Raw genomic sequence first — 14,442 nt, forward strand, 5'->3', positions numbered from 1 at the left:
TTCTTGAAATGCTGCATCAGCAGTTCTTTGTGAAACATCTTTCATTATAATCATTACTATCTGTTTGTGGTGGCATGAAGGGCTGCGATCAAAGCGGTCTGAATGCTAAAAATGCATATAAAGACACACACCCCTCTGAACTCAGCAGGAGCCAGAGTTTGACTCACACTCCCTAATTTGAGGAATTAGAAATCTAATTAACATTAAATTGCAACAAAAATATACAAAGACCAAGAGACAGTAGGATGCCTCTATTGTGTAAGGTAGCTACAGGGCTGGAAGCAGCCATTTTGGATGAGAAGTGAAGGATGGCAGTGTGCAGTCTGCCATGTCCCTGAGAGGGAGACTGCAGCCTGCTCAGTCTTGTTCGAGGCTGTATTGTGTGAGACATTTAAAAGTCAGGGTTGTATCCCCCCCTCAAATTTAAGTAAATAAGCAAAAATATACAGCGAAGCCAGTGCTGCAGCAGTTTCTCTTCAAATCCCTGAAGTAAACAGGCCAGGCTTTGGCTCGGAGGTGCTGAGATGGCAGCTTTGTGTGGTGAGAGCACCTCTGCTGATTTGCTCAGAATCATTCGGAGCAAAAAGGAGAATCTTCTGCACGCTTGGAACAGACGGTGGTGATGGCACAGCCAAGACTAATGTGAAGGGTAAATCAAGTTCAATTCAGCCTTTGAAGTTGAAGGGGAAAAAGAATAAAATTCACTCTTCAGTGCTGCAGGTCTCTGATTTCTAATCTGTGATTTCATGGAGGAAGGCAATTGTGCCACTGAGCTCCTTTCAGGAACTGCCCTTGGCTTATTAGCTTGCTTTATGTGTTGTCCAGTTTCTGGGGGGGGGGAAAGGCTGCGTGTATGTGGATGGTATTATTTTAGATGACGTCTTAGTTAATTATTGTCTACTGAAACATCACCTAGGAGATATTCTTTCTCTGTCATGCAGCTTGATATTTCATGCAGTTAAAGGTAACTCTTCCATAGTTCATTAAATTATGTTGTGGTGAACTTATCTCCACTGGGTCTCAATTAAGAAATGAAGCCAGTGCCTTTAGAGGAAAAGGCAGAGAACAATCAGAATATACTGACTATATAATTTGATCTCTGGAAACAATCAAGGGGAAAAATATGGTTGGCAAATGTGTAGACAGTAGGAAGGTGTTGGTTCTTACAGATTTGTGTATGGAGCTATAATATAATAAGATCATTATTGTACATGAGGAATATTTAGTGCTTTTAAAACTTTAAGAAATAAGTTTGTTAGCTACTGTAAATTTACTGTAGCAAATATTCTTTTTCCTTACCAATTTCTCTGTCTCCATTTGGGTACCCCTGGGAACTTCAGACGCACTGATTCTGAACCCATTGTATATTAACATTAATTATAAAACTGCAGTAAATTTTCTGCTATGTTCTAATTTAATTAAGCATTTTGGTTTTCATAATATTTTTATTTTCCTTTTTTGAGGTGTTAATCAAGCAGAACTCCTTTCTCTGGATGTTTTTCTACAAAAAAACAAACTCATAAAGTTCTCTTCATTAAATAATTGCAAATGTGAAGAACAGTAAAGGCAGTTATCTCAGCTTTTCTTTCTCAGACCCCCTTCCCTACCAGTGTGTTCTGTGCACATTTTATTTTTTGTTTCCCTCCCATTTATGTGCTCTTCTTTGCTAACAGTAGAAGGCTGTTATAATGGCTTGCTAAGGTCTGTTCATTTTATTTTCCTCCTACAAAATATAAATCATCCCAAGAAACGTTCTGAGGTATTTACTAAAGTGCAGATATTGGTGAAATAGGCCAATGAAGCAGGTAGTGCCATGGCTGGTTTAACGTGCAGCACTGATCACATCATCAATATATATGTGTTAAACAATTCCTGACTTTGTACATTCTCAAGGAACTTAATTCCCTACAATAGCTTGAGAATGAGCAGCTCATAGATGCAGAATAATTGGAATTTTAATTAGGTGGTGACTTAAGGATGCCTTCTGTTTCGAAGGCAGTCACATCTCCTGAGCTAAATGAATGGAGGGGCAGGTTTCAATTTAGCAGCTTATAAAAAAATCTGTTGATTGGTTTCCAATATTAATCTTAGCTGTTCATAGTATTTGTCTATGCTCATGTTAAGTGAACTTAGTGGCTGAGGTACCCATGTTTGTTCAGGGCATGTGAATCCCATCCCTGCTCAAGTACTCACTGACCAGAGTATCCAGGGTAAGTTTAAAACAATTACAGCAAACAAAATGAAAGTCAAAATAGGCACAGAATTGCTTTGCTCTGATAAGCACTGTACAAAAGTAATGGTATCTACCTGCAAGTATATACATTTACTTTTGTGACTATTTGAATATACACCTTTTCATTTGTTTACAGCTGAGTAGTGAGATGAATTTGTTTTCTTGTATGAGATAAGCATCACCATGTTTTTCCTAGCAGCTGCATTTACAATTAGTAGGACCCAATTAAAGTTGCATGCAGTTCACACAGAGTGACGGTGATTGCTGTCTATAATTTCTCCTGTGGTTTGACTTATGGGCATTAAGCTCTGCAGAACTTTATTAACAAATAAAGTCGAGTCAAACAAGTCAAGAAAAAAAAGAAAGATGGAAAACAGTATGTATGATCTTGTCCCTTGTGCACTACCTGCAGCGTGAATAAAGGAGCCTCTTCCACCCCCTCACCAGCCACTTTGCAAGCTGCCAGTTTCCTCTGCTTAGGTTTGTAGGGTCTCTTCTCCTGGCCACGAGAATAAGTATGTGTGTCTGCTCTGCTTCCGTGTAAGTGGGACTGCAAGTCAGCTACTGACTACAACAGGTACAAGGCATCCAAAGATTCCTGTGAATTTAATCCTAAAATAATTCTAAAGCTAAATATACTTTTGTCCCCAGCAATATTTGTGCCATCATTATATAAAGCCTAGCACTGGGCTTTATATTGGCATATCATTATGCTAAGTGGAAAGAGAAAGGTAAAGAATTAGAAGGTAAAAGGAGCAGGACATTAGAGTGATTCACAACCTGTTGTTTTTTTTCTCCTCATGAGGCTGTTCAGTTCCCACTGCTCCCTTAAGGAACCTGATGTCCACTGATGTCCTTCCAGCCTGTGCACTGCTCATTGTGTATGCACAGGCACACCCGGTAGGACAGAATCTTTTGCTTTCATAGTATAGGAATACCCAAAGTCTGTAAACACTGATCTCTTGGCTAATGTGCTACAAAGAGCAAAATATCAGATATCCAGTCCCTACAAAGAGTTTTATGATAAAATGTGTGGTTTTCAACTAAAAAGCAGGAACAGAAGCCCCAAAGGTCTCAGTTTCTGTAGGTATGAACAGCCATTGGATAGTGAATCTGAAAAAAGAGGAAAAGAGCACGTCTGAATTGCCTTAATGTGCCGAAGTGGCAACAGAGTAAGGGCCTGGCTGGAGCATTTTTCCACTTAATCACCACACAGGTCTTCTGAAGTGGCTAAGAGCGAAAAGGGGCAAAGATGGGACTTAATTCTACAAGATGCAGAATATCTCACTCTCGGACAGCAAAGCACTTCAGACATCTGAGGAGACTGAACAGTCGAGCCACTTGGTTGATACTGAAGTGCTTTTCTGCATTGATGCTATGAGCTAGCATCACGTATGATAGGGCCTATACAGAATTAGATACAATCATTTAATCACCTTTCATATGTCAAGTGGTGACAGATCTAAAACCAATCACTTCCTTTCAAAAGTAAGTAGATTATTAATTCAGAGAACATGATAATGATGTCTACAAGAAGTTGTTCTTGTGTAGGACCTATACAAGATCAATTATTTGGCTTTTTATGCTCACTTGACTGGTGCTAAAGTAATAGGTAACTGACAGTTTTGATGCTGATACACAAAGAAAGCCATAATAGAGAAAAAAGCCACCTTTAATTTCAAGCTCCACTAGAATTGTGAAAGGAAAATTAATGTTTACTAAATGAGAAAGGATGATATTGCTGGAGAGAGGAGGTTTTGTTTAAGCTTTTAGAGGAACATTAATGACTTTGAGAAATGGAAACATCCATTATAAAACATTTTTAAAATGGCATAAAATTTAGAAAATCCAGAAAGTATTTTAAACTTACCTAATCTCCTCAAAGTGGTATCAGGTTTTGAAAATCAAGCAAACTGACTGATAGCTGACATATGGAAGGAAGCTTTCTAGTGCTGATACATTTTCCATGAAAAATCTCATATAGTCTCATATCCGAATAAATGTTTTGAGGTGACATGAAGGTCTGTTGATCAACTTTTGCACATTTCTGTAATGGCCCTGCAAATTTCTAGGGGAATCGCAGAAGTGTACAGCCTTGCTCCCTAGGAATGTACTTTCATAAAGCTGCCATTCTTAGAGTCCTCTGACATATCCCAGTGCTGCAGAGTTTTGCCTGTGATATGTTGCCAAGCTCCATAAACGATTGCAGCTCTGAGATGGCAGGTCACTTTTTATTTTGCCAGACACAACAAAGAAGTGTCAACCTCTGACAGTTTTTAAAAGTAGGCTTTAAAAGAAATATCAAACATTTTTTTAACCAGTCAGTATCTGAGAATAAATGCTCACAGAAAAAGAGAGGATAGGGAAATTTGTGGAAGTGGAAACTGCACTATGTTATGAGTCTGATTTAGCACTGCATCACTCTGGTTTTATGCTGATAAATACATTTGGGATTAGGTGACAGGGACTTTATGCCATCAAATAAATGGGCAGTGGATCTGAGTTAGGCATCTGATGTGTGTGCACCACTGCAGTGGGATTGTAACTGCTGCCAGTCTTGCACTGGTTTGGGGGATAATCTCACAGTCGATACGCTTTGGTCTTGCATTTTTGTTGTAGGATCCTGCAGCCCTTAAGGTACATTGAATTCCCTGCAGAGACCCCCTTTATAACAGGGAATGGAGGCATTTAGCAGGTGACTTGCCTGATTTAACAGAATAAAGCCCAGTGTCTGAGCAGTAGGGCAGGACAGGAATGAGCAGCAGAAGCTTTGCACAGGAACACAAGTGCTCAGCCTCTGGTGAAGCACTGGCTGATGGCTGTCAGGAAATCCTGGTCCTGCAAATGCTGACCTGTGACATTACAGCTGAAGAGCTGTATTTGCTTTAATGGACTTTTGGATAGCAATGCAGTGAGTTTTCAGCTGTTAAACTATGTTAACATAAACTGTTAAAAAAAAAAAAAGCAATGTGCTCAATACCAAGTCACAAACAAATGCTCTGTTTTTCATAAGAGTGCCAAGGAGATGGCATAGTTATGAAAGCAAGGAAAAGTGGTGTAGGAGATGATCTCTGTACATTACATGTGGTAAAACAGGCAATACGTGATTGTTTTCAGCAATAAACTCCATTTCTCTTGAACAGTACTCCACTGGCAGCATGGTACAAGGTATCCTTTGTAACCATCTGGACAGCATTTGATTCCCCTATAGTTGTAGGTTGATGAAGCCATTGCCAGCATTTCTTCCCAATTTTCTAAATAATGAGGTTCACAGTCATTCTAAAACACAACCATTTCAAGCAACAGAAAAGGCAGTATCAGTTTCATAAGACCACATTTCCCTCTTAAGTGCCTTGCCTCTGCAGACATGGAGATGGATCTTTTTCTTTTACTCCTGATGACTGCAGACCATTGGGAACTGGTCTGCTCACAGGCAAATTCTTTGTCGGGGGGAGATGAGCTAAGGAAGGCTGAGAGGATGGGACTGCAGAGGTTCATCTGCTCTTGAGTCGGTGGAAACTAGCCTTACACAAGTAGCAGAGCAGTGCTTCTGCTTGAAAAGTGCATTGCAGAGCTCACTTGCCTCCTGTACCAGATTCTTTTCTTCTTGATTTCTGCTGGTGCTGTTAGTCGAGAAGCAGAGTAAATGGCTCCCAGTTTATAAAGAGAAGTAAGTTGTAAATTGAAGGAAAATTACTTCTGAAATTATGTTTCGACACCAGTTCATTTTCAATTGTGTTTATAGAAAAGTTTCCAGTACAACAAACAAGCATTACGTTGTGCACTAGGAAAGTATTATGGAAATGTACCTCTAACATGGAGATGTGCATAGGCCTGTAATTTGTGAGTAGCAAGGCGTGTGTGCTCTGAATAAGTAATTAAGAAAGAGAAAATTTCATTACACCTATAATATTGATATTTGCTCTAAGGCTACCACGAGATACAGTAAGACTTGTGCACTGTGGCTCCCCTGTGCCGTCAGGTTTGCTACAGCATTTGTGTGCCAGCCCTTCTGGCTGTCATCTCTCCTTCCTTCCCCTCCATCCCAACACACCCTTCGTAAAGCAGAAAATAGAGAAGACAACAGCATTATGTTAGGAATTGGTACATGAAGAAGGGAAAGAGAGCAATTGCTGCAGAATCTCAGTCAGATGAGTTTCAGGCTTGGTTATATTCCTGCTTGACTTTCAAATGCTGATACTGTCAGAGTGTAAAGCCATTTCCATTCTACTCTCGGTTTCCACCCTGTTGGAGCTTTTACAACATACATCCTTTGAGATGTATTTTCCACCTTTTACCAGCTCCCACAAGACTGTGGGTCCACATTTATTTAACTCAAAAGTTTTAATGGAAAACTTAGAGGTTTTTGAATTCAGTAACCATATGGCTAAAACAACAACAAAAAGCACAATAATTGTTCCCCATAGACTTATTCACCATATAGACAGTAATTTGCTGCATGAGTATAGGTGTACAGAAATATTAATGCTCCTCCTGTTTTGTTTTGTTTTTTAATTTGGCTACATCTTCTATTAGAAAAATGTATATCATTTTAGAATATCCCTTCTTTAAAATATTTATCTTTAGAATATCCCTTAAGACTTCATGGTCTTAAGTACAGCGATAGGTACTGTATCCCTGGTGCAAATGGGAAGCAGTGGTTCTGGTATTCATGACTATATGTGGCCACTTGGTATTCCTGACCACAGTCCTGTCTCCAGCCCATGGAGTAGCGCTTCTGCAGCTCAGAAGTTTCTGCAGGTGTTTTTTGAAACCCACCATGGAGCTGTTCGGGTGGGCTGAGCATCCTCTGGGCTCTTCTCTCGCTTACTGACACAGTTTGTCCAAGTTACTCTCTCTCATACCGCCCAAATGCAGCTCTCACAAATCCAAGTTTTCCATGGTGTTGGTGATCTCATACACTGCACTGACCTTGACCAAGGCTATGAAGGTGCTCGTTAGTCCTGTCAACTCTTCCACTGTAAATCCCAAGAGAGAAGGAGCAGGCCACTATGCCAAAGAAGGCTCTTGCTAACCACAGGGCCTGGACAAGCCCCAAGCTGGAAACGGTTCCAGGACAAACACAGCAGTAGAGTGGCTGCACCTTTAGTCACTTTAAAGTGACTTTAGTTACTGTAAAGTTTTGGTGTCTTTAATATCCTACCACAAATAGGAGATACATCTATGCAGGGATTACTAGCATCAGAAAGGGGATGTATGTATTAAAGTTTGCTTGTGTACCAAGTACTCAACTTACCCCAAACAATTTTTTTTACCATCTCTGTTAAGAACAAAGTTTTATATAAATATACAGGGAGAATTGTTAGGAGAGCATTGCATTTCTGTACAATGTATGACTGTCTCTCATTCCTACTGCTTCTCAACCCACTCCCCTGCTTTATCCTGCGTTCTCCCTGGTAATAGCACCCTCCATAGAAGCCCAGAAAATGTCTGTTGTAAGTGAAGTTATTGTCTCGTTAATGACCCTAGGAATATCTGCTGCGTTTAATGTATTGGCTTGGGAAATCTGTTTTGCCCACCCTAAATGGCTGTCTGTCATAAATATATCTGTTCAGAGTGATGTGCATTATATAAATAAAACTGTACAGATAGAATGCTTGTCAATCAGCAAGAAAGGCTCTACACCCACTATCCAGGGCATATATAGTTTGTAAGCAGTGGTTTCCAACAGATAAATGTAATCAAGGTTTATATGCTCACAGAAGCCAACAGGATGGGATTGTTTCACTCGAAAGATCAGAAGAAAATTGTAACTAATGTTGTGGAAAATTACTTTGATATTGCTTTCTCAGTACAGCATCACAATTAGGTAGCAATGTGAAGCACAGGGAAAGAATAAATGAATAGTAACAAATCAACACAAACAGCTACTGTCAGGAGTACTTTGCTCAGTGAAAGTAATGTAAGCATTACTTAAAGTTTTATGACTGTAGATCTTATACTGGTTTAAGTAGTACATCAAGGTCTCACCATCATGCTTGCTTGGACTAAAGCAATCAAGGGCAATTTCTGGAACAGACAGATAAAACTAAAGTACCAAAGTATTTTTATTAATCTTGTTTCATAAGTTGTACCATCTTAAATTAAAGATGACTGAATGTACTAACAGTGAAAAATGCCCTTTTGGACAATGCAAAACTCTCCTATGGTGCTTTTCAGTGGAAAATAAGCATTATTGACTTTTCTACGGCTTTCCTGATGAGATTCCAGCGCCTGCAAATGCACTTTGCTACATAGAAACTACATGGGAAATGCAAAACCAAAGGCTAATCCAATAAAACTCTGCCATGCAGAATCTGTTGTCCTAAGTAGCTTAATGACACATGCATTTGTTCAATTCTATTGAGGGAGCAATCAGACAAGCAAATTATAGCAATATCCAGTCTCCATTAGAAACAGACCCCTCTGAGGAGAAGCACTGAAGAGCGGAAGGGAAGCATCCTTTTCGGCACACCAAAAATGTCTCTTGTGACTGACAGATTTTCACAGGAGGCTGTCTAGCGATGAAATATGTCTACTCTCTTTTTAATGAAATGAATGGCTATTTTTTCCTGTGTCCGTTAAGCTGCCTAATATCTTTTAGTGATAACTGGCATCATTTTCAGAAGCAGTGGAGGTGAGGAGTTTCTGAGTCCACTGGGAGCTGAAAGCACTTAACACACATGAAAATCAGCCAAACAGAAATAAGAGTAATTGTATTGAGCACCTTTTACTCCAGGGTACAGTCTGCTTCCTATTAACATAAATTGTAATTGAATGTGAGAATCAAGCAATTGATTACACACCTTTGGCAGTAACAGCATTGTTGGGATGTTCATTTTTTAGCTATGCAGAACCCTACTGCCAGCAGCAGAACACATCACGGGGTGAGTTTCCCTCATGGGAATGCAGCAGGGAGGGATAAGGGGAAGGCCTTGCTTCAAAATTGCTTTTATTTAAATGTGCTTGGCTGTCCCATTCAACAGTTAGATCCTTCTCAAATATCACCTCACAGTATATTACAATCAGCAGTCTGTTCAAGAGGTTTGTGACTGAGAGGACAGAGGTAATACAGGTAAAGATGAGGGACCAGCAATAAAAAAATAGAGATTACACTGTTCTTGAGGTACCACTAGAAATTCCTTCTCTTTCAGGAGCAAAGATTAATTTTTTCAATGCAAAGTTACACATTTAATGATGCATTAAACTCCTGCCTGTATTTGCTGCCCATATATCTTTCCCCTCACTCCCAGTCCACTGGCAATTTCAGATGACTCTGAGATGGAGACAGGAGTCTCAAAGATAGAAACTTTTCCCACCTTTAATGCAAGCTGGGGGCTGGGCAGAGGGAAGAAACCCAAGCTAGTGACCCTGCTGAGGAAGAGGATGTACCGCGAGCTCAGGAATTACCAGTTCTGCTTGGCTCTCATGCTTTCTGTCTTGCTGTGTGCTCAGACACAAGGATGTTGGAAGTGTTGGGGGAGGAGAATTAGGTGACCAAGGGAAGGGAAACTTCAGAGATTGCAAGAAGTTAAAAGTAACCAGAAAGGAGATGATGGGAGAGAAAGGGAAGAGGATAAAAGTCTTTAGGAAAAGCACTGAAGCCTGTTCTCAGAACAGAATAGCTTTTGTGCAGAAACATGATTTAAGTCCTAGGGACTGTCTGATCAGGAGTGCTACTGCGTCTTAAAAAAGGGATTTGACCCACCATCACACATAAATCCAGCTGGGGCAATTGAAGCATCGCCTGCCTCTACCAGGGGTTTCCAGCCCAGCAGGCTAACATGAGCTTTAAGGTAATAACCTTTTAAAGGAGAAAAGGGGAAACAATCCTTTCCCTGTCACTAAATCCTTTGGAGTTTGGGCCCCTGCAGTTACTGAAGGTGATCTGTTGATGGCCTGATTCCTTAGGATCTAAATCCTGTACGTTAGGGCACAACCACAGCATATTGAGTATGTGGCTAATAACAATGTAAAGGTGGATTTGTTCTCAGTGTAAAACCAAACCACATTTACTAGATGGGAAGGCAGGCCCCGGACAGTGCACGCCTCAACAGTAGAGGTGCCTCAGTGATTTCTCTCTCACATGCATTTTGTGCAATCACAGATGCACCAGTGAACTTGTATGGTAAATTTAGGAGGTATAATTTCTGTGTTTTTTTTTTCTTTATTTATTTTTGTGTTACTGTACAGACTTCATAGTAGTATTGATTCCAAATGAATATGCACGGGGTTGAACGTAGCCAGTACTGTCAGTTTTAATCTGCAAGCTCTTTTGCATCTAAGTATACAAAAACAAATTAAAAAAGCACTGAAGTGACTGCTTAGTTCTCTGCTTTCCATGGCACACTGACGATTCATTATATCTACAGTTTCAGCTGAGTGCCTGCTTTCAAAATTGGTGTGCAGTTGGACTAAATAATGAAAATATTAAAGTATAGATTGTTCAGTGACATGGAAATAAGGAATTAACAAACCTGGACACAGAAATTAGCACTTAATGTAATGATTTAAGAGTTCTCTGTGTTAGGGTTTAGCTACTTTGAAGATGTTACTAATATTTTATCTTTAAAATATACACAATCACATTGACTGTGCAATGAAGGCATCAATTAAATATAAAGTATGCATTTAGTCAAAGGAGAATTTCAGTGCATATATGAGCAAACACAATGACCAAACCTCTGAGCATAAGGGTATTATTATGAGCTGAAGTAACCGCACTGACATTTGTCTAGGCTCTAAACCAGCCTTCATTACAACCTTAGTCAAAGAGAAAGCGACTGTAAGTAAATCAAGAGAAGCCTTGTGCATTTTCACACTTCTTGCATGCCCCTTGTTTAAAAGGAAACCACTGTTCCAGTCCAGCTTTCCAGCTCTCACATTAATGTGCTCTTTTTGCTGTTTAAAGTTAGTAACCTGAGAAGATGGCATGCTTATGAATGAAACTATGAGATGTTTAATGAAAGTTATGCACATTAAAGAAATACATCCTCAAATATTTTAAGTTTCTTGCATTACTTGTTTTATGCATCTTTTACTTTGCATCTCTATGACACACTGAATACTATATACAGGGGAAGGTGGATTCAGAGGTATGTATTTGTAGGAGTTGAACTTCGGACAAAATTTCTCAGTTCCAGATTTACAGTGGTATAACTGGCAGCAGAAGTGGGTCTCAACTTTAGCAGACAATCAACTCCATCCAGCTGGACCCAATACACCTTGGCAACAATTCCTGCATAATCAGTCAGTTGTTTCTTGGAACTGTTTTATTTGCAAACTCTTTTTTTTTTTTAAACAACAACAACAAAACCGAAGTGGTAATTAATCTCAAAATAGCTTTTATTTAAAAAAAAATACATACCTGTGTTCAGGCAACCTCTGTGAAATATGTAAAATGTGTTAAGGACATAAGTATAAAATGTTGAACGTGAAAGAGCTAGTGAATCAAACAGAAATAGGAATGCTAACCTGGTGTCTGCTGATGAACTATTTCTTCTGGATCCTGCAGGTGAATGAAGACAATGAGTCCAGCTGCTCCAAACAGCAAGATGAAGGAGAACATACATGTCAGCCTCATAATTATTGTTCTCAGATCAATCCAGTTTTGACCCAGGAAAAGAACTGCATGCAATCGCCAGGGCGCTCTTCACTCATAGTTTCATCCTCTCATCTGGGAAGTCTGGCATAATATTGCCTACAAAAGGTAAAACACAAACCCCTAAAACTTAACACATGCAACATGTATTTGTTTGAGGTAGATTAGTTGATTTAAGTCCTTGTTTAGACCAAGTAACTGATTTCTCTAGTATTTCTTTGGTAAAGTTAATTGCAGTCATCCAGTCAGTTTCTGCCCCATTAGTTTGTCTTTAACTGTACGTCACCATTTTAACATGTTGAAAATGCGATGTAGAATATAATTAAAAAAGTGTAACTTGGGAAAAATGGTCATGCCATGGCTGTAATTTAAAGAGAAAACCCTCGTAATAGTTCTCTTGCTTCGAGTGAATCACGTGTCACTTTTTATTTTCCACTGATGATATGAAAACCATAAAGTGAGATAATATGGCGAAAAAGACCACACGAGCAGCCCGTTGCATGTCAAACATGGGAAGAATGAGGAACCTGCTTCAGCCTTAAGGAAAATAGCCGAACTAGAGTGGTGCACCTCACACACATCACTATGCAGCCTGTTGAAAAAGCTCTGTGGGCATATTGATTTCTAAGGGAAATGCTGGTCACAGTGCTTGGGCCACCTTTCACTGGCTTACACAAAGCATTAGCAAGCAGAGCGCAGGGAGCAAGCTGGCTATCTGCAAGAGCACTGGACACTGGAGCTGCTGCCTCTCCTCCCTAGGGAACTCTGAGCAGATTTCTGGGCTCAGTTCTGCAATTCTCACTGCTGGCATTTACACTTGCAGTTATGTGCCATCCCAGGGAAACAACAGCAGCACTAGTCCCAGATGGGGACCGTGTATGTGATTCTAAACCCCTGACTGAGCACAGTCCTAAGGCAAATATATCACTTTAAGCACACAAATAGTCCCACTGGAACCAATGTCCATTCTGGTAAGACACTAAGAAGTGAATAAATGAAAGAATGGGAACCATAGAGAAAAACTATTAGCAGTGCCACATGGCTTTAATAATTAAAAGAAATGCTTTTCCACACAAGTTTGCTGTGCCTGCATTTTTTGGTAACATATAGGAAGGTCCATTAGAGCACAGGCATTGGAACTTGTTCCTGATAAACATAGCCAGATTTCTTATCAGCAAGTTATTTAACACAAGGACTCAGGTTGGAAACCAGCAACAGATCGCAAGAGTGGCCATCACTTCACTGTTATTGTATTTCTAATTGGAAATGTGAGCTGGTGAGAAAGTTTATGAAAATGGTCTTTATTTACAAAAGATGTCTTGGATACAAAGAGACAGTGTTACTTCAGTTTGCAGGGAGGATGAAAGATGATGATTCAGAGTAATTATTCCAGGAAAAGTCTTTAAAGATTTCTTGATATTCCTCGAATATTTGGTGTTAGAGGCAACTTGTTTACTTTTCATGGTTTCCATGGCTGGTTTTCAATTCTCTGCAGGGTATTGGTTTTCTAAATTTCTAAAATGCACCAAAGAAGAACACCATTTGTGCAGTCCCAATGAAGTAATTTCTGTGACTCTGACTGATAAGATTATTTAGTGGCAACTATATTTATTCTGTGTGTAAAGCAGTCAGAGGTAAGCTCCAGGCCAGGAACATTCGTGGATGCTTGTACCTTAAATGAAGGCTAAGCACTAAGTTATTTTTATACATAGGCAAGTGCAGCTTTACTGTCTGTTAAAAATTATGGCAGACATTAACTGAGTATTTTTATATTTTTTTCCCTTAAACCTTTCTCATCCTTTTAAAAGTAAAAACAAAATAAAATTATGTTAAGCGAAGCTGAATCTGTATGGGTCCTTGTGTGATTCCATCTTTGTGTTGTGTGCATGTCTATGATGGATGGCGTTTTTTTGCACATACATTCATTTTATATATATATATGTTTTCAGGATCAAGTACTGACTCTAAAGCCCCAGTGGAGCCAGATTAGGGAAGGAGGATTAGCCTTCAGAGCAGTTGTGTTACAGTTCCAACCACTGTTTCTGTAAGCAAGCAATTAGGGAACATGAACAACTCTGCATTGAGTTTACTACAGAATGTGTTCATGCTAAATAGCCAGTAGTTGGAATAAATGCGTATTTAGGACCACATCCATCTGTGGCAAGGCTGGTACAACACCAAAATCAGACCATCATTTTGTAAAACTGTACAGTCAGACCTTTCTAAGAATGATATTTAGTTCCCTAATATAAATATTTCCCGTTTTCTAACCTATTTATGCTCTCTGCATGCCTGTGGGGAGGAGAATGCTACTATCCCAGTTTCACAGGAAAGAAACGAGGTAAATTTCTTGCCTGAGATTATACAGGAAGGCTGTGATAGAGTGAGAATTGAAGGGTCTCCCAGCCCTGAGCTGGAGTCGGCAGCGCTGCCCTTCTCTGCTGGGAATGCCCAGGCAGCTGGTGGGGGAGAGCTGGCAAGAAATGCATGATCATAATTTGAGAGAGAGCAGCTTAAAAAATCCATTCCCAAATAACAAGGTTTTTGTATTTGCTTAATGCTGAGTTTTAAGGTCATTTTTTGAATGAATTATACCCTTGAGCAAATA

General features: G+C 39.6%; 1 protein-coding gene across 1 annotated transcript in view; it reads right to left on the reverse strand.

Annotated features, from left to right (window-relative positions):
- Positions 1 to 11,907, reverse strand: part of CHST8 (carbohydrate sulfotransferase 8) — a 130,794-nt gene extending 118,887 nt beyond the window's left edge. Inside the window, 1 exon segment of the mRNA XM_035543281.1 lies at positions 11,708 to 11,907. Coding sequence (XP_035399174.1) covers positions 11,708 to 11,816 — 109 coding nt within the window. The 5' untranslated portion in view covers positions 11,817 to 11,907.
- Between the last annotated feature and the right edge of the window lie 2,535 nt (positions 11,908 to 14,442).

This window comes from Cygnus atratus, chromosome 12 (assembly GCF_013377495.2).
Source record: "Cygnus atratus isolate AKBS03 ecotype Queensland, Australia chromosome 12, CAtr_DNAZoo_HiC_assembly, whole genome shotgun sequence".
Classification (NCBI taxonomy): domain Eukaryota; kingdom Metazoa; phylum Chordata; class Aves; order Anseriformes; family Anatidae; genus Cygnus; species Cygnus atratus.